Source organism: Equus przewalskii, chromosome 25, assembly GCF_037783145.1.
Source record: "Equus przewalskii isolate Varuska chromosome 25, EquPr2, whole genome shotgun sequence".
Lineage (NCBI taxonomy): Eukaryota > Metazoa > Chordata > Mammalia > Perissodactyla > Equidae > Equus > Equus przewalskii.
The window spans coordinates 20,797,829-20,818,545 of record NC_091855.1 but is presented as its reverse complement, the minus strand read 5'-3'; the positions used below and the strand labels follow the sequence as shown (position 1 = coordinate 20,818,545).

Genomic DNA, 20,717 nt, shown 5'->3' with positions numbered 1-20,717 from the left:
CCAGGGAAGAATTCCCTAACCAACTACACAATGAAAGAGAGTGAACTAGATGGTCTCTAAGGTCACTTCAATTATTGAAATGATCTACTCTTTACGAACATCTACAAAATGGAAAGTACAAGGAAATAGATGAAGACCTAGAGGATTCATCCAGTAAACATGCTATGCATGGAGTTTGTAACATTTGTAGCAGCTTCTCAATGGCCTTTTGCATTTTTTCCTGGAGCCTGGCTAGGTTCCAAATAAATGGCCTTCAAATAAGCAAAGCACTCCAGCCTTATTACAAAGAACCTATACCCAGTCTTCAGGATACACTGTAACGACAACCTAGGAAACTGCTTCTACGAGTCTCAGAATAAACCTCAAGGTCTCCAAAGCAGCAAAGTGCCACAAGAGAAGCACCTCAAGGAACTATCAAAGACCTAAGGCTGAGGTTGCAAATGGGTGACTGCCTCTGCCTGTCAGTGTGTTTTATTTGGCCCTGCGCAGAACCCTGAAAGGGAAAGGTTAAGGCTGGTCAAAATACAAGCTGCTTTAGAACTCCCATTTTATCCTCTGCCCACTTTATGAGTTATAATTCCCTGCCTGACTCCTGCACGTGTGTGAACTTACCAACCCTGATAAAGGTCTCTGTGTAGTACCCTAAATATAAGAAAATAACTCATGTGCAGTGACGTCAGCATCATGGCACAGTGAGTCATTCCCCTTGTCTCCACCCTCTAAGCTACAACCAGTCAGACATCAAGTGACCAACAAAGAACTCCCTGCACAGCACACAGAGCGCCTGAGTGATCCATGCATCTGGACACCTGAAGGTGGGTGGACTGGACCCCAAGGAGGCAGTGGAACTAGGGGAGTAGCCCCCTCCCTCTCCCTCAGTGGCAGTGATCCAAAACATGAATCCTCATGCCAGCAAGCATGCCAGTGAGCAAAGGCTGCAAGGGCAAACAAGGCACCTGGGGCTTGGCCCCTGCCCACCATGCCAGCAGTGGTGGGTGGTGCAAATGTCCTGAGGCTTTAGGACACACAGGACAGCCGGCAACCTAAGGCTTTAGGACACAAAGCAGAGCTGGCAATCCAGTCCCCTTCCCATCCCCCAGTAGTGATGCCAGTCCTTCCAGCACTGGGGACTATATTTAATGCATGAATTTCCCCAGCAGGGGTGGGAATCCCGATCCAAGGTTTCAGAGCAGAGCATCAGCATGTGCGTGCCAGCTCTGGCAACCAGAGCTGTGGCCCTTGCCCCTCCCAGCAGTGGCAGGTGGCACACGTCTTGAGGATTTAGGACACAGAATAGAGACCTGGCCCCTTTCCCTCCCCCAGCAGTGGCGCCAGTCATTCCAGCAGTGGGGACTACATCCAATGCATAAATTTCCTCTGCAGGGGCAGGATATCCTGATCTGAGGTTTTAGAGCAGGCTACCAGCACACATGCTAGTGCCAACAACCAAAGGCTGTGGCCCCTGCCCTCCCCCAGTGGTGGTGGGTGGCACACACACCCTGAGGCTTCAAGACACAAAGCAGTACCAGTGACCCAGCCCCCTTCCTCCTCCCCTGGCAGTGGCACTAGTATCTTCAGCAGTGGGGACAGGAACCAAAATGTGGATTTCACCGCAGGAGCAGGGTGCCCTGACCTGAGGTCTCCAAAAGTACACAGGTGGGCGCCAGCAACCAGAGACTGCAGGACTGCGTGAAAACTTGTGGCTTACCCTCTATTCCTCCCCCAGCAGTGGCAGGTAGCACCTGCAACCTGAGGCTTCAGGAACCACAGAAAAACCAGTGACCCAGTCCCCAGTGGCGGCACCCCAAACACCAGCTCTACCAGCAGCAGGGCTGCATACAAGAATCTGGGCCAGCAATAGCGACACCTGTGGACCCAGAGCCCCCGGCAGCAGAGGTTGCCAGCACCCCCAGATAACCCAAGAGCAGCAAAACAGGTGGAGCACAGGGCAGCAGCACCCAAGCCCATGGAAAGCCCAAGAACAAGTGGGGGAACATGAGACCCAGGTGACCTGGAAGCAGCAGAATTGCTCAGAGCCTAGTGACCCTGGTGGCAATACCTGAGACTGCAGTGACATCAAAAGTAGTAAGGCACCAGCAACCTCAGAGGCAAAAGCAGCACAAGCACTGCTGATGCCTCTAGCAGAGGCAATGGAGGCTGGAAAGTGCAGGCTCTCAAATAGAACCAGAAGCAGCTCAGAACCAAAGTAAGCAAAACTGTACCCAAAAAAGAAAGGTGATTACTACCACAAATGCATAGGCAGAGGATCAATTCATCAAATACCATGAAGAACTACAGTAACACGACAGAACAGAAGGAGAATGACAGCTCTCCTGAAAGCAAACTTGAAGTTACAGAAGATTACAATCTGATTGACAAAGAATTTAAAGTAGCTGTCATAAAGAAACTCAACAAGTTACAAGAAAACTCAGAAAGACAGTTCAATGAACTCAGGAATAAAATTAATGAACAGAAGGCATACTTCACCAAAGAGACCGAAGCTCTAAAAAAAAAAAAAACCCAAACAGAAATTCTGGATATGAAGAACACAATTAATGAGATAAAAAACAATATAGAAAGCAGAAAAAATAGAGCAGAGCTTATAGAGGAGAGAATCAGTGAGCTTAAAGATAGAAACCTAAAAATGATCCAGGTGGAAGAGGAGAGAGAACTAAGATTTTTAAAAAATGAAGAAATTCTTTGAGAAATATCCAACTCAATTAGGAAAATAAACATAAGGATTATGTTCTCCCCCAAAGGGAGAACAGAGGGAGAAAGGAGCAGAGAGATTATTCAAAGAAATAATAGCTGAGAACTTCCCAAACCTGGAGAAGGAACTGGACATGCAAGTACACTAAGTCAATAGAACTCCTAATTACATCAATGCAAAAAGACCTTGTCCAAGGCACATAATAGTAAAACTGGCACAAGCCAATGACAAAGAAAAAATATTAAGGGCAGCAAGAGAGAAGAAAATAACCTACAGAGGAACCACCATTAGGCTTTCAGCAGATTTCTCAGCAGAAACCTTACAAGCTAGGAGAGAGCAGAATGACATATTCAAAGTACTAAAAGACAAAAACTATCACCTTGAATAGCCAAAACAATCCTGAGAAAAAAGAACAAAGTTGGAGGTATCACATTCTCTGAATTCAAATTATACTATAAAGCTATAGTAATCAAAACAGACACACAGATCAATGGAACAGAATAAAGAGTCCAGAAAGAATCTATGGACAGATAATCTTTGACAAAGGAGCCAAGAACACACAATGGAGAAAGGAAAGTCTCTTCAATAAATGGTGTTGGGAAAACTGGATGGCCACATGCAAAAGAATGAAAGTAGACCATTATCTTATACCATACACAAAAATTAACTCAAAATGCATTAAAAACTTAAGACCTGAAGTTATAAAACTCTTAGAAGAAAATATAGGCTGCACACTCTGACATCAGTCTCAGCAATATCTTTTCGAATAGTATGTCTACTCAGCAAAGGGAAACAAAAGGAAAAATAAACAAAGGAGACTACATCAGATTAAAAACCTTCTGCAAAGCAAAGGAAACGACCGACAAAATGAAAAGACAACCCACCAACTAGGAGAAAATATTTGCAAATCATATATCTGACAAGGGATTAATTTCCAAAATATATAAAGAACTCATACAAGTCAACAACAAAAAAATGAACAACCTGATGAAAAAATGGGCAGAGGATATGAACATTTTTCCAAAGAAGATATACAGATGGCCAACAGGCACATGAAAAGAGTTCAATATCACTAATTATTAGGGAAATGCAAATAAAAACTGCAATGAGATACCACCTTACACCTGTCAGAATGGCTATAATCACCAAGACAAGAAATAACAAGAGTTGGAGAGGATGTGGAGAAAAAGGAACCCCCATACACTGCTGGTGGGAACACAAACTGGTGCAACCACTATGGAAAACAGTATGGAGATTTCTCAAAAAACTAAAAATAGAAATACCATAGGATCCAGCTATCCCACTACTGGGTGTTTATCCAAAGAACACGAAATGAACAATACAAAAAGATGCATTATTCACAATAGCCAAGACATGGAAGCAACCCACGTGCCCATCAATGGACGAATGGATAAAGATGTGGTGTATATATATATATATATATATACACACACAATGGAATACTACTCAGCCATAAAAAAAGACAAAATTGTGCTATTCGTGACAACATGGATGGACCTTGACAGCATTATGCTAAGCAAAATAAGTCAGACAGAGAAAGACAAATACCGTATGATTTCACTCATATGTGGAAGACAAACACTTAGATAAGGAGAACAGATTAGTGGTTACTAGATGAAAAGGGGGTGGAGAGAGGGTGTCAGGGATAAAGGGGGACATGTGTGTGGTGACAAATTAAAAATAGACTATTGGTGGCGAACACCATGCAGTCTATACAGAAAGTGGAATATAATAATATACACCTGAAATTTACACAATGTTAAAAGCCAAGATGACCTCAATAAAAAAAAAAGACTGATGCTACCACATATTGCCAACAACCAACATTTAATCCACAATCAGTAGTAAATACGTTCCAATGTATTTTATCTCCAAATCTATATCATCAGTGAATAGTATATATTATTCATTTTTAGTACCCCATTAGGCCTGATAGGGGACTACACGTCACTTTTTTTTTCCATCTTTTTTTTTTGTTGGAGGAAGATTAGCCCCGAGCCAACATCTGCCGCCAATCCTCCTCTTTTTTGCTGAGGAAGACTGGCCCCGAGCTAACATCCATGCCCATCTTCCTCTCCTTTATATGTGGGACGCCTACCACAGCATGGCGTGCCAAGCGGTGCCATTTCTGCACCCGCGATCTGAACCGGCGAACCCCGGGCCGCCAAAGCAGAACATGTGAACTTAACTGCTGCGCCACTGGGCCGGCCCCTACACATCACTTTTAAAAGGTTTCTTTTTCTCTCTTTTTTCATATTTATACATTTATATATATCCCTAGGAAGATGTAGAAATTATTCTTTTAACTTTAAAAGTAGAGCCATTTTCTGAACATAATCTAGTTTTTTTCTTTTCCACGTTTATGATATTTATATAACTGTTTCTTCTTTTGTTTCTATACCTGCTTTATCAATCATGTCACTCAAGACCCAAGAATGTCAACAAAATCACGTTACACAATTATGAACTCCTGCAAAGCGATGTGTTTGTCTGCTGTGAGTTTAAGCACATGATACTGAGGCTACAGTTAGTCTGGAGGTATTAAACACAGATCGTACTATGCTGGTGATTGATAAACCACCATCTGACTTAACTCTACTGATTTTCAACGCCTGATTTTCTACTGCGACTTAGATAGGGGAAGCCTAATTAATAGTGTTATATCGATGTTTATCCTTTATTTTAGTGGTTTTGTACAACTCTCTAATTTAGAATAAGGCCTTCCAGTGTGAGTCTTACAAAATTTAAAATTAAATGTCTTTGTTACCTCTTCCTTTGGAAACACACTGTAAATGGACAAAATGGCCTGCCTGATTTGTATCAAGATAGAGAGCCAAATGTTGAGATTTTCAATCCCTAGAGACCAGCCCTAAGCATGAAGGACTTGCTCTATTTTATATAAATTAGGCGTAACCCTCAGAGTGCTGAGAAATTGCCAATTCCTCAACCCACTCAGTGTAGGCAAAATTTGGTCATCCCCACTGCATCAGTAGGTCAGGGATAAATTCATATCCAGTAAACACTAGAAGCCTCTAACTTCAACTTTCCAAAGGGCTCGCTCAGCACTTCAAGTGGTGTGTATTTTGAAGCCTGGCTAGAAATATAGCCCAGATACCCAGCAGCAGTGTTTTGATAACTGAAACCATGACAACAGCAACGTAATTGGCTGAGATATGGAGAAGCCAAGCCTAGGAAACTCTTTTCTCCTTCTGAGAGTGATTTTACCCACATCCACATGTTAGAAACAAGGGGAATACTGGGAATTCAATGAAGCAGTATGGAAGATGGAAGACGACAGTTTTTATTAACCAAGAATGTCTTCTACCTTGCTTGTTTGATGAACTCTTGAAAGTTTTCCGTATTCACCCCATCTTCCTCTTCTTCCTCAAGTTTTTTCTTCGATTTCTTTTCAGCCATTTGTTCTGTTTCCTACCCAGTCCCCAACACCCATAGAAAAACAAGATAAAAATGACTCCTGATAAATGCACACTTCATCATCTTGTTTTATGACCCCTGGGTTAACTTGTCTTTATAGCAAAGACATTTAATTCCTCCATGCACTTTCGCCATCTATAAATTTGATATACTACTTTCTTCCCTTATTTCATGAAACACTTTGGAATTCCCAAGTAAAAGCTGCAGAATAAATGTAAGTTTTTATCATGTTTTTACTTTCTACTCACCTAGTCCATTGAGAAAAGAGCTTTTCATAGTAGCTTAGTAATGTCTACAGTCACACTTGTAGCTTTAAGAGTATGACAACAGAGACACTGTATTCTGTTACAACTAGGGAGAGGAAAGATAGCTCTTGGAAGATACTCCTATACAAGCATCCAAACTGAATAAATTATTCACTTATATAAGACATAAAATTCTCAATAGATCTGGAGTAAACTGCGGCTATGGATTTGGTGTGTTGATATTCTACTAGCCATTCGACACATCTTTACAAAAGCCATTTAAATTTCCAGGCCTCAGCTTTCCTTTCCGCAAAATGACGATACTACTTTTTCCCCCAAAAATGATATTTCTAAAAGCATTCTGAAACCCCTGGCTATAAGATGCTTTGCAAAATATTCTAACTAAATAGTATATTTCCTGGGCTTGGTTGTAAAGTGATGTCACTGTATAAAACGTTCTAGAGAAAAAAGTATAACTCTCTCGGGAAAGAAGATTATGTCATTATATTAAATCCACAGTTCAAATTTGCTCCCAAATAGTCAGTTCACCACTGTCTACAGGCACAACAATGACAATGCAATCACATAGCCCAGGATTCATCTCAGGTGTAACAGTGCTCAAAAGGAGTATGTCTTTCGATAAGCATTAACTATGGCCACTGGACCTCCAGAAGTAACAGTAGCTTTTCAGCCCAGCTGGGTTAAGGAGTGAGGTTCTGCTCCCCATAACAGTCACACATGGGGGATGATGATGCTAGAAAAGAGAAGAAGGACCTCTCTGTTCAGCTGGACAGAGGCTTCTAGCCTGTTTAGTGTGTGGCAAACTAAAGCACAGGACTAACAAATAAACCACCTACCTTGTTGTACACAATGATAAAGTCACCCAGTTGGTGGGCCAGGATTCTTCTGCGTTCTAGAAGTGCCAATCGTCGACTGGGTAATACCATCCTCAGTGAGTGCTGGAGGTTACTTGATGCTCGCTTGAGGAAACGAACCACCAGCTCCTACAAATTACAAGTCATTGGCGGGAAAAAAGCAGGGATGGTGCTAAGCAACAGAAGACAAGCTATAAAGGGATTACACAACAGAGATGTGAGAGGAGTATGTATACTATACATGTCAACAGATAAGACCCAGAGCAAACATGTTAGGTATAAGAAGGATACAGAAAAGCAAAGCAAAACAAAGCAAAAGAAACGTTCTCTTCCCTCAACAAACTGGCAATCAGAAAATCAAAATCAACTATGTATGCAAATAACTATGTAATAAAGTAGTGGCTGTAAAAGAACCATAATTCATATACAAATAGTACTATAATAATTAAGAGTGCAGATATTGTTTGCATAGGGTAATCAAACAAAGCTATTTAGGGAAAGTAGCATTCAAGGATAGGTAGTAGAAACTAAAACCATGGGAGCAGATAAGTCACCAAAATGAGAAGGCAGAGAAAGAATACAGAAACATTCATACTTAGAGATAGGAAAGAGGAGGAAGAATCAGAAAAAAAATAAATAAATAAACGAAAAAAACCCCAAGGTAGAAACACCAGAAATGCAGAAAGGAAAGCCAGGAGAAAGTAGTGTCACGCAAAACAAGGGAGGAAAGGGTCCCATGTCAAAAGCCTCCAAGAGGCTGGAGTTGCAAAGGACCACGACCAAGACAAGGCCCTGGATCTGGTCACTGTGAGATAATTTCAAGAGAACACTTTCAGTAGAGTACAAGGAATAGAAGGAAGGGGTTAAGAAACGCATGGGTAATGAAGAATATCGGTGAAGAGTAGAAACTACTGATTTAAAAAGTTTAGTGATAAAGGGAAAGAAAGAACTACTATAATGCTTGAAAGGTGATAGTGTTTTTTTTTCCTTCCCCAAGTATAACGGAGCTTTTAGAGCTGGGATTGGTGAGGAGGACACAGTGGAAGGTCATTCAGGGGAAGAAGGGATGCAGCTCACCCAAGATGGGGTAAAGGATTTTGAAATCTGAACACATACCAATCAGTTCATTTATAACATCACAAACGCTTCAAAGAGAGATTTTGCAAAGACAAGGGCCTTAAAGATGATTGTTCCCTCCTTCCCACTCCAAACACAATAAAATCCCCTTAAGATGGTAGATTTTGGGACCTTCTATTGACGTGCCTTCTGTGAGCTATGTGAGAAAGAATTTCTAATCTTAACCAGGACCAGAGAAGGCAATTTTACACCTACCTTCCTCATAAACAAGGCCACAATCATCAGGTAATGGGATTAGGCTTTGCTCTCTAGATATACTTTCAAAAAGGAATGCACAGAACTAGGATTAAGTTTTGCAGTGATGATCCTAAATGTTCTTATAAAAAGCCCCATGGAAATCCTCTGTGAATCCCAAGCCAGCAGTTGCAGTGGTTATTCTCCTCTGAGCTATTTTTTTCTTCTTGAATTTGATTTGGGTTCATTGTCTTTTGGTGCCAATTTACTCCAGCATAAAGAAGGAGCCTCACAACCAGAGGGTTGGGTTTCATGGTTCTACTCTGCCGTCTTTACTATAGAGTGGTTAAAGCTACTAAATTAAAACATTATTTTTTCATAGTGGAGCAGACAAACTGACTCTCAATAAAGGCAGTTTCAATTTTCCACTTGGAAAGAGCAGAACTAACATTTTCCACTGATGGTTGAAGGATTATTCACAACACACAAGGTTATATCTCCGGGTTGTATTGGCTACTTTAAATTCACAAGTTGTTTTCTGGGATATCCATCATGTTTTTATAATAAGCCTGGCACCCTGTATGCCTCCTGTATATGGAGAACTGAAGATTATGGTAGGGTCACCACTGAGTTGGATAAACGATGCAGCTTTCTCATACTTAAACATCCTTCTCTTTTCAGAACAGATCTCTGTGGTTATAAAGGCTATGGAAGGACTGTGCCTTCTTCTATAATCATTGACCTTACCAAAGAGCTTGAAGCTCCCTGTCATTCTGACCCAAAAAGAAAAACCTTGCTAGAATATTAAATTCTAGGCATGTTCAAATGACTGATATGCAGTAAAAATTACTACAAAGTTTGTTTCCAGTAATCTAAGAACTTTATAAAGTAACAACTAGTAAAGAAAAAATGTTAAAATGGAGGATGGTACATTTTTAGAGGGCCTATGATAAAGTGCGGACTTTCCAAGAGCTAATTTGATCCCTCAGGACAGAAAATAAATGCCTTATGATGCAGGGAAACAATGGAAGAGTAAATAATGTACAATTACAATATCTGGGTTCAAGTTCCAGTTTCGCATATAAGCTGTGGGACAACAGGCAAGTTACTTCCATTCTCTGGGTCTTTGTTTCCTCATTTGTGAAATGAGGACGATAGTGCTTCCCTCAAAGTGTTAATAAAACATGAAGTTGCTTGAGAAAGACCTCTATAAATTGTTATTCTTCTCGAGGGCTTTGCACAGGGCCTGACATCTAATGAGCAATCAATTCCTATTTTCAGAACGAAATAAACTGACGTGCTCAACACATAGTGTGATGTACATGGCTCCAGATCCAAGATGTACTTCACATTAAAGTAAGAGAAATCTATAACCTATACTATGGAATAATTCTTTTATCAGAAAAACATATTGCTCTTTACCTTAATAGAAAAAAAAAAGAAAAGAAAAGAAAAAGGGAAAGTAAAAAGGTTCCAACAAGAAGAGCCTCACCATCTGTTCATCCTCTTTGGCAGCCCAACTGGCACTGAACGTCTGACCTCCACTGTCTTTCATCAGGCGAATTTGAACATGCTGGAGATAGGCAGAGAATGCTATTCGGGCCTGTACTTTGCTATAGAAATCCAAAACAACACACCATTATGAGACAGCAAGGTAAGCCTAGCAAATATGTACTTCCCTCTCTCGAAGTGGCCTTTGAGGATCCTTCTATTGGGATGGCCAAGAAAAACGAAGCCCCTCACACAGTCACTGAATAAAGATTCCTTCTCAATAGTACACGAGACTTTTTTTTCTATTACAAGAATCAGGGAGGGAGAATCCTATTTATTTTCTCATTATTACCATGGGGGGAAAAAATCAAACAAGAATAGAAAAATCAGGTTTCCCTCTATTATAACTTATTTCTGAACTTTTTAACAACTTTCTTGGGGGAATGGACAGAAAAAGTACTGAATCTTCAGAAGAACTTTTGTATTAATGTGGAAGGATTTTTCTGCCTTGGAGGCCCTTAAGAACATACTTATCAGTTAGTGCAAAAGTATGGCTTTGCTATGGCAACTAATATTTCTGGTGTGCAAAAGCCTCCAAAGCAGGAAATAGATAAATCCTACAAAGGAACTTTGGAGACCAAATTTTAAGGCCATGCTTTTCTTAACTACAAGACGGGAGTGGCTGGAGCCCAGAACAAATGAGTGAGGTCCAACAGGGTTTGGCGTAGAACTGACGGGCTAGGACGAGCCCAGATGTTCAGTGGGAAAAAGAAATCCTTACATATAGTAAAAAGCACCTCAGTGACATCACTGAAGAACCCAGCTGATTTCTGCCTGGTGGTCCAGGTTAGAAACAGGGAAATCTGAGAAGCTATAGTGGGGAAGACAGAAGTATGAGAGAGACACTGATGATTTTCACTTCAGCTGCTAACTGTAGCAGATCTGTTTTCCTTCAAGAGAGATTATGGTTATTACTTCAGCTGATCGGCCTTCTGACACTCCAGCCAAAATTACATCAGCGAAGATTAGGGCCCAACACAAACTTTGTTTACAGTCCTCGCACATGCAATCACTGAATGCTTTCTCCTCACTGTTCCTCCAAGGCTAGGATGAAGGACTCGTCCAGAGTAAACTGGAAATCCTCAGCGGGTCTAGGTCTAGCTTCTACGTGTGTGCTGAAGGGACTGGAGGGAGGGCAATCAGGTTGGGAAGTAGATTTGCTTTGGAGAGTTTAAAACAGAAGATCTTTAGAGCATGAAATGTAAGTAAGGCTACATCTCTGTTACTAACAGAGGTAGTTTATGGGAGCACAATATGATTTTGAAGAAATAAATGTATATTTTCAAATGTTTCTCAGCAAGGACAACGATTATATTCTTGTTTACCCAAGACGATATACCCCTTTCCCCTCAACCATTCCCATAAGTTTTACCTCCACAACAAATTATTTTCAAGTCAAAATAATTGAAAAAGATTCTCAATTTTGGTCAACAAATTCACTTGTAATATACTGAGCTAGAAATGGCATGCGTCAGCCACCTCCAAATGTAACAGAATATCTAATTTTATTGAATAGCTCTCTAATACTAAAACAAGAAGGATTTTTAGATGAGGGAATTATTGCTTGGAAGTTGAGATTTCAATCATCATTTGGTTGCAGGTCAAATGAGCAAGGATTGAGTTTTCCATTTCTATAAACCTTATTAAAGAGTACTGCGGAAGGTTCATCCTAAAGTTGTCTCTCAGTTAGTGGACACATTGGTCAGCTAGTCATTTGTAACAAACAAACCAAAAAAAGATGAAAGAATGCAAACTAGAATGATCTATACTGAAGTAATCTATTTTTAAACAATAAAAGCCTACGTGGATCCTTGGTATACAAAATATACAACTATGGGACTGGGGCCTGGAGCCTCAAATCCTTGCCATGGACCTCCCCCAGACCTCTCAGTAACACTGAGATGTCCCAGAGAATGACAGACGGCTCCAGGAAACCCAGTCTGAAAACCACTGACTTACATTAACACACCCTGCAATTACAACAGTTTACTCACTGAAAGTGAGATCCATAACATTTATGAAGAAATAATTTATTTCTATAACAGCTAAGCAGAATGTTGTTGCTGGAAAGGACCTTAGAATACAGTCCAGTGGTTTTCAAATGCTCTATTCCAATTCAGTGGAATCTTTCTTCCCCTCCAGAAAGCACACAAAGACAAGTGTTTGAAAGACACTTGTCTAACCCCATACTTTCGCTTAACAGAAAAGGAAACTGAGGCATAGAGAAGCTCTCTGACTTGCCCATGATCACACAGCCAGTTGGTAAGTACTAAGAAGCCAGAGCCTAGGTCTCCTGACACAGTTCAATGTGCTATTCTCTTTCTCCACGACACTGTTCCAAAGCTTAACTCTCTTCCTCCAACCCCCTAGACCCCATGATCGCCCTCCACCCTTGCAGCATAAGAACTGACCTTTAACTTAGGAAACAAAGGCATCACGCACAAATACCTAAATTTCCCTCCCCTTTAACTTCTAACTACTGCATTCATCCTCCAGTGCTTTCTTTCTGACTTACAGGAAGAGATACCCCTCCACTGGCCTCTTTCCACCTCCCTTTAGGACCCTTCTTTTTCAATATATCCATGTCTGCATCTCTAATCCTCTTGCCATCAAATCCTTCCCCTAGTCTATAAACAAGCTCCAGAATCCCTGCCTTAAAAAATCTTTTCTCTCTTAGCTTCCTCTCTCTCATGCATTCTCACCTTCCTTTCATCGACAACCCCTCTGAAAAAGCTGACACTTGCTTTCTTATTTCTTCAACTTGGAATTTCTCTTCCACCCACTAAAGTCCATCCCAGGTCCCAAAGGCAGGAGTCTCTTTTCATTCCCCATCCTAACTCTGGGATGTCTGAAGCACTCTACAGCTTGAAACTCTCATCTTGTAGCTTTTACCATAGTACTCCCTCCCAGTTTTATGTCTACCCCTCTAACTGCTATTTCTTGGTCTCTTTACTATTAAACACTGGTTTTTCCCAGGGCTCAATTCTCTTCCTTTTCTCCTTGTCTAAGCTTGCTGAACTAAACTGAATTGGACAAGCTTATCCACTCTGAAGTTTGTAACTACCAACTGTATAATACTGTTCAACTCTGCCTTCAAAGCTGTATTTTCACCTATCTACTGGACGTCTTCATCCCAAAGCACTTCCACCTCACGGTGTCCCAATGAAAAGCATATAATGAAATCAACTCCTCTGCTCCTCATACTGACTGATGGCATCACCAAGTTGCCAAATTTGGAAAATTCAGTCTCTTGGAGTTTTTACATCTACAGAGACCAAGCCCTGTCAATTTAACTTGCAAATTTCATTAAGTCCATCCCATTCTCTCCATTCCTATAGCCACTGCTCTGGGTCAAGGCCTTCATTTTCCTGGCTCTGGACTATTCTAACACCCCCTAACACACCTCTCTGCCTTTAGTTCTCTTCTTGTCAATCACTAACCCACAACGCAACCAGAATTTACTTTCCAATTCAAAATCTGACCATATCATTCATCTGCTTAAAAATTATCCATCTAGAAAATAAAGTCCAGGCTCCTCCTAAAGGCCTTTAGGATCAAATGACATCCAACTTCTTAGTCTCATTTCTTACCACACCCTTCTCTCCATGTAACTCCACCACGCTAATCTGTATTTCTCAAACTCGCCAACCTCATTTCAATTTCAGGGCCACTATACTTGCTGTTCTGCCTGCAATATTCTGCCCCCTGATATTCACGACTTAGCTCCGCCTCATCATTCAAGACTCACCTCAAAGGTTACCTCTTCGTGCCCGAACACCACAATCTAAAGAAACCCTCTGCCTAATTACACTCTAACATTACACCCTGTTTATTGTCTTCAGAGCACTTCTTACTGCCTGAAACTATCTTGTTCTTTGTGTACTGTCAGTCTTCCCCACTAGATCATAAGCTCCACGAGCCTGTCTTGGTCTCCACTGCTGACAGCATACAGCTTAGCATAATTGCTGGCCCAGAGCAGTGCTCAATAAATACTTGTGAAGGGACGGGATGAATGAGTGTACTATCACACCTCTGTGCCTTTATTTCCTCCACTAGCACTCCCACACTTAGCTGTCACCTCCCAAACCTCCTGAAGCCCTACTCATCAATCAAAGTCTGGTTCAAACATCATCTCTTCCCTAATGTCTCTCTAATCTTCCCAAGCAAGATCAATCACTCCTTTTTCTGTATCCTCAGAGCACTTTGTCCATATTAGGGTCATAGCCCCGCTCTTTAAGTGTCCCCATACTAAACCATGAGCTTCCTGAGCTCCTTGTCTCAAGCTTGTCTCCTTGCTCTTAGTGACTGACACTAAAACCCAGCAATTATTTGTCGGGCCAGTGAGACCTGGGTTTGTATCACAGCTCTATACCTTGGACAAGTAACCTCTCTAAGGCTCAGTTTCCTTATTAACAATAATATCAAACCACAGTCATTATTCACAGGACTGCTGTGATTAAGAATTGAAAAATGGCTGAAAAGACACCAGCACAGTACCTGGTACACTGTACAATTTAGTTGTTATCAATTTTACTATGATAATTACAAAAGGTACATACCTAAGATTGCCATTATCTTGCAGAATCTGCATCAGGTTGAATTTAGGCTCTGACTCCTGAGTCTCAATTTTGCAGCACTGTTCACCTTTATTATTCCATTCAGGAACTTTCACGGCATTTTCTTTGGGTGAATGTTCTGCCATAACGGTCAATGAGGGTGTGTATTTGGCTTGATTTTCTCCAAGGGACCCTGCAGACTCCTCCTGGGAAGCTTCCTGTTCTTCATCTTCATTGTCTAAAGCAACTTCTTCCTCCTCTTCACTCTCTGTCTCAGCTTTAACATTCATTTCAGCTGGATGAGTAATCACTAAATGCGAAGAATCACTAATGTTGCTGAAAAAAGGATTAAAGTTTCCACTCTCCCAATACCTTCCTTTTATCTTTTTGGTAAAAACCCATTTCTCTAACTAAGACCACAAATATGTAAAATTAACAGCATACACATGTTACTCTCCAATCTTATATAGTCTAAAGACCTACTAATGATCTTTATTAGAGACGTTTCTCATCATAATACCAATGGCTGTCTCATGACTTAAGACAAAATCTATCTTCACAGAGCAATCTCTAGAGGGTATTAGAGGTTTTTGAAGGGCACCTTTCACGGAGGCCCAAAGAGCAAGGGAATAACTTTCTATCCTATGTTTATTCATCATCCTTCTACTGCACTGCCTTGGAAGGTCTATGAGGACAAGGACCATATTTTTTTAATTCACCAGTGAAACCCCAGTGACTAATGCATCTGATACAGGTGCTAAACAAACCAGGGAAGGAGGGAGAAAAAAAGGAAGTCAGTCAATCAGTCAGTGACAAACAGACCGATAACAGGGGAGAATCTGGAAGAGAAAGAAATTCCCCCTTGTCTGTTCATGTTTAAAACATTTACGTCATTCGGCAATATCAAAGGATGAACTGGACTTAATATTTAATCACGAAAGACCTGAACAATAATGCTTAGGATTCCATTAAACTGAAGCTAATATTATTTCTAAAGTATCAGCAAGTTATGTGATGCTGGAATAAGAACAAAAGCCAAATGTGTGTGCTTCAGATATTCTTCAGTACAAATATTATAGAGTGGAAGATTTAAAAATTTACCATCCTTTTCAAATTAAGTTTCAGAGGAAAAAGCCTACACAAAAAAATTAAGTATACGTGATCAGTAAGGTTCTGATTCACTAAGTATTAATTAAGAAGCTGATTAACTCAGTCTGGCAGGATCTGGGTAATAGAGTTTGGTGAAAGCTCACCAGCAGGTACCTGGGTATTTTGGCCTCATTGCCCTCAATCTGCCACTCCGACGTCTACGTTTTCGCACCTCCAAAGACAGGAGCTTCCTCTCATAAAGAGCAGCATGCAGCTTTGCCTTTGAATTCATACTCTCGACTTTCAATTCTGGTGCTCCATCAGCAGCCATTCTAGGAAAAAACAATATGGTAGCTACAGCCTTTAGAAAATTCTCTCCTTTATTATGACAGAATTCTGTAATGATGACAGACTGGGCATGGTCACTCTAGTGAATTCTAAAAGGTTTGACAGATAAATGAGAATACTGGAATCTACACTAAAACTTCACTAATGGCCTATCTGAATTTGCTAAATGTTCTGAACAAAAACATATCTGAAGACAACGTTTAAGTATGTTTAAGTATTCAGTAATACCGGCTGACTGTTTATTGCAGAGATCATAAAGTGCTACCCAATGCCTAATACCTTAAGAATGACTGGGAGACACTGGTAACATTTTCATTCTTAGGCTGGATGGTGGCTAGAGGTGTTTGCTTTATTGCTATTCATTAAAACTTAGAATCAAACAAATATTCTTCTGAATGTATACAATATTTAATAAACAAAGATTTAGCAGAGGTTGAAATGAGGGGAACAACGGCTGATAACCTGTGAATATGGTAGCACAGAGCTGAGGAGACTAAACAAAGATTTAGCAGAGGTTGAAATGAGGGGAAGAATGGCTGGTAACCTGTGAATATGGTAGCACAGAGCTGAGGAGACTCAGACGGAAAGTGTCTTAGTGAAAAGTTACTAAGACCTTGGGACACACTACGTCTTAAGCATTCCAACATGAGGAACTCCTCCCTTAGAGCATACTCAGTTACAGGAGGAGGTGGGGAGAGGTGGCAGAGACACTCCAGGTGTTGAGTACAGGTCAGGAGTTTGAGTCAGAGGCACAGACAAGGGAAGGCAGCAGAGGTAGGACAAGGCCAAATTCAATCAGGCCATGAATGGGAAATGGGATGGGGAAAGGGGATGGCAACAGCTACACTAGGCATTAGTCAAAGTAACATAAATCCCAAATTAGGGAAGTGAGAGGTATCAGGCCCAATCCAGACAAAGAGTGGGCAAAGTACAGAGGAGGCAGAGATAACAAGGTCACCAAAGGGAGTGAAGGTTCTTGGTCATTGTCAGAAAAGATGTATCCACGTTAGTGTCTGAAAGCAGCCAACTCTGTATACTCAGAACTCAAGATCTAACTGGTTGGCTCTGAACTTTCTCCCTCTTGAACTCTCTAGAACTCAAAGTGTATTCCCTTTGAGGTTAAGGAATCATCCTCGTTCCTCTGGGAGTTTACAATCTCTGGGAATGATGGAAAGGCTGTGTTTTTTGGTCTATTTAGGACTTTTGGGGATTTCTGGGTAGATGGGTTGGATAGTAAATCTTTTTGAGGCCTTCTCCCTAGAGGAGGAAATTGAGCCAAGAACAGGGAAGGTTATGACATTGGGGGCAGAAACAGGAAGCAAATTAGTGAACTTTAAAAACACTTCAAACCCAGCATATCATAGTCCCAACAACTGAACACTCCGTCCCCTGCACAGTTGTGAAAATAAAGAGATTTCTAGGCAATTAAATAATAAAGAAAATAAAACACATCTGATATTTTTAAATAACAACTAAGAGCTTCTAAGAATCCCTGAATAGACAAAAAATCTTAACTAGTACAAGAGATGGTGGCAGGGACTGCTGGGAAAGCGTGAATCTGATCAACGGAATGACAGTTCTATGAGGGCAAGCATGTCCTGTTGACCACTGGATCAGTGATGCTTGAGACTGCCCAGCACACAGCTGTCATACCATAAATGTCTCTGAATTGATAAACAACTGAATTCCCTATAAAAAAGTTGTAATGCCTTTTAGCTACATCTATTTCATTTTATCTTTCCAATGTTTTATTACGAAAATACTTAAACAAGAAAGTTTAAAGATTTGTACAGTGAACATCCATATATTCACCACCTAGTTTCTACAATGAATATTTTACTATATGTGTTTGATCATATATATATCCAATCTTCCATTCTTCTATCCATCCATCAATTCATCTAATTTTTAAAGCATTTCGAAGTTGCACACAGACATCAGTGCGCTTTGTTCCTAAACACTTCAACATACGTATTATTAGTATTTGGACTTCAATATTTGTTTTATAGGGCTTTGGGTTGTTGTTGTTTGGTTTGGGGAGGGTTTTTTTTTTTTTGGTGAGCTAAAAACTCCACACAGTGAAATACCCAAATATTAAATGTCCATTTGTTGAGTTTTGAGAAATGCCTAGAGCCGCATAACCCAAACTCTAACATTACTATCCCCTCAGAAAGTTCTCACACCCCTTCCCAGTCAATCCCTCCCTCACACTCCTAAAGGAAACCACCTTTCCCAACTGTTTCATCACATATTAGGTTTGCCTGTTCCAGAAGTTCATAAAAATGGAATGATACTGTATGACCTCTTTTGGGTAAGTCTCCTTTCATTCAGCTTGTTTTTGAGATTCATCCATGTTGCGTGTATCACTATTTATCCCTTTTAATTGCTGAGGGTTAGTCTACTATATCAATAATCCACAGTCCACCTACTCTCCTCTTGCTGGACATCTAGGTTGTTTCCAGTTTTGGAATATTATGAATAAAGCTGCCATGAGCATTTTGTACAAGTCATTTTACAGCTAAATTTTTCATTTCTTCTGAGTAAAGATCTCAGAATGGAATTTTCTAGGCTTTCTAACAGACTGCCAGACTTTCGAAAGTACATGTACCAGTTTATGCTGCCAGTGACAATTTATCAGAGTTCCATTAGCTCCACATCCTCACCATTTGATTGTCATTTTTTTTCCAGCTTTACTGAGGTTTAATTGACAAACTGTAAGATATTTAAAGTGTACAACATGATGATTTGATATAATTTTAGCCATTCTGCTGGACATTTAGTGGTATCTCATGATTTTAATTTGCCATTCTCTGATAACCAGTGTTGTTAAGCACATTTTCATAAGCATATTGGCTATTCACATATCTTCCTTTTGAAGCGACCAAATATTTTACCCACTTGTAATTGGATTGTCTTTTAATTATTCAGTTGTAGGAGTCCATTCTATTTCCTAGATATCAGACCCTGGACAGATGTGTTTGATGAATATGTTCTCTCAGTCTATGGCTTGCCTGGTTATTCTCTTTTTTTTATTTTATTTTATTTTTTTTTATTGAGTTAATGATAGGTTAGAATCTTGTGAAATTTCAGTTGTACATTAATGTTTGTCAGTCGTCTTGTAGGTGCACCACTTCACCCTTTGTGCCCACCCCCCACCCCACCTTTCCCTTGGTATCCACTAAACTGTTCTTAGTCCATAATTTTAAATTCCTCATATGAGTGGAGTCATACACAGATTATCCTTCTCTCGCTGGCTTATTACACTTAACATAATTCCCTCAAGGTCCATCCATGTTATTGCAAATGGAATGATTTTGTTCTGTTTTACAGCTGAGTAGTATTCCATTGTATATATGTACCACATCTTCTTTATCCATTCGTCTGTTGATGTTGCCTGGTTATTTTCTTAACAGTATCTTATGATCAATGAAAGTTTCTAATTTTGAGGAAATCTAGATTATCATTTTTTCCTTTTTGCTTATTGCTTTCTGTGTCATGTCTAAAAACTTTTGCCAGGCTCAAAGTCACAAAGATATTTTCCTCTGGAAGTTCTAGAGTAATTGCTTTTATGTTTTTGTCTATGAATCATCTCTAATTTTTGTGGGAGATACGGGGTGAGGTTCATTTTTAAAAATATAATATCCAATTCCAGGCCCACTTGTTAAAAAGTTTTCTTTTCCCATCAGATTACTTTAGGCTTTTGGTTTAAAGTCGAATGACGATAGACGTGGGTCTATTTCTAGGCTCCTGATTCTGTTCCATTGCTCAAAGTGCCGCAGTTCTGATTACTACAGCATTATAGCATTTCTTTAAGTCAGGCACTCTAAGTCTTCAAGACAACGTTGCATATTCGAAGTCCTCTGCATTTCTATACAAAACTTTTTAAAAACAGTGGGTCAATTTCTATAAAAAAATCTACTAGAATAATCTAGAATAAATACTACTAGATTAGTTTGAGGAGCATAGATATTTACAATATCAAATCTTTTAATCCATGAACACAGCATATCTCTCCACTTATTTATACCTTCTTTAATCTCTTTCAGTAATATTTAGTAGCTTCTACTGTATAAGTATTGAAAATATTTTGTTAAACTTATCCCTAAGAATTTCATATTTTCAAATGCTATTGTAAATGGAACGTTAAATTTCATTTTCCAATTATTTACTGCTAGTATATTAAAAAAACAGCAGATTTTAGTATATTGACCCTGTGTCCTAAGACCTTGCTAAGTGCACTTGTATGTTCTTATAGTTATTCTATAGATACCTTAGGATTTTTTACTAACGTAATCATGTCATCTAAGAATAAAAACATTTTAACTTCTTCCTTTCCAATCTGTATGCCTTTTCTTTCTTTTTTTTCCTCCCTTGCTTTATTGTACTGCTTAGGATCTCTAGTACAAAGGGAATACAAGTGGTGAAGAGTGGACACCGTGCCTTATCATTAATCATAGGGGGAAAGCCTTCAATATTTCACCATTCAGTACGATGTTAGAAATAGGTTTTTCAAAGAAGACCTTTAACAGATTGATGAAATTCTCTTCTATTCCTGATTTACTAAGAGTTTTACTAC

General features: G+C 39.9%; 1 protein-coding gene across 50 annotated transcripts in view; it reads right to left on the bottom strand.

Annotated features, from left to right (window-relative positions):
* TTLL5 (tubulin tyrosine ligase like 5) overlaps window positions 1-20,717 on the bottom strand; it is a 280,660-nt gene that overhangs the window by 164,760 nt on the left and 95,183 nt on the right. For all 50 annotated transcript variants that reach the window (XR_011532902.1, XR_011532901.1, XM_070593608.1 and 47 more), the window contains 5 exons: window positions 15,968-16,125; window positions 14,708-15,014; window positions 10,090-10,210; window positions 7,269-7,415; window positions 6,057-6,160 (listed from right to left, as the gene is read on the bottom strand). Coding sequence is in view for 48 of the 50 variants with exons in the window: in XM_070593608.1 (XP_070449709.1) it covers window positions 6,057-6,160; window positions 7,269-7,415; window positions 10,090-10,210; window positions 14,708-15,014; window positions 15,968-16,125 (837 nt within the window). In the remaining 2 variants the exon portion in view is untranslated. The remainder of the gene's footprint in view (window positions 1-6,056; window positions 6,161-7,268; window positions 7,416-10,089; window positions 10,211-14,707; window positions 15,015-15,967; window positions 16,126-20,717) is intronic.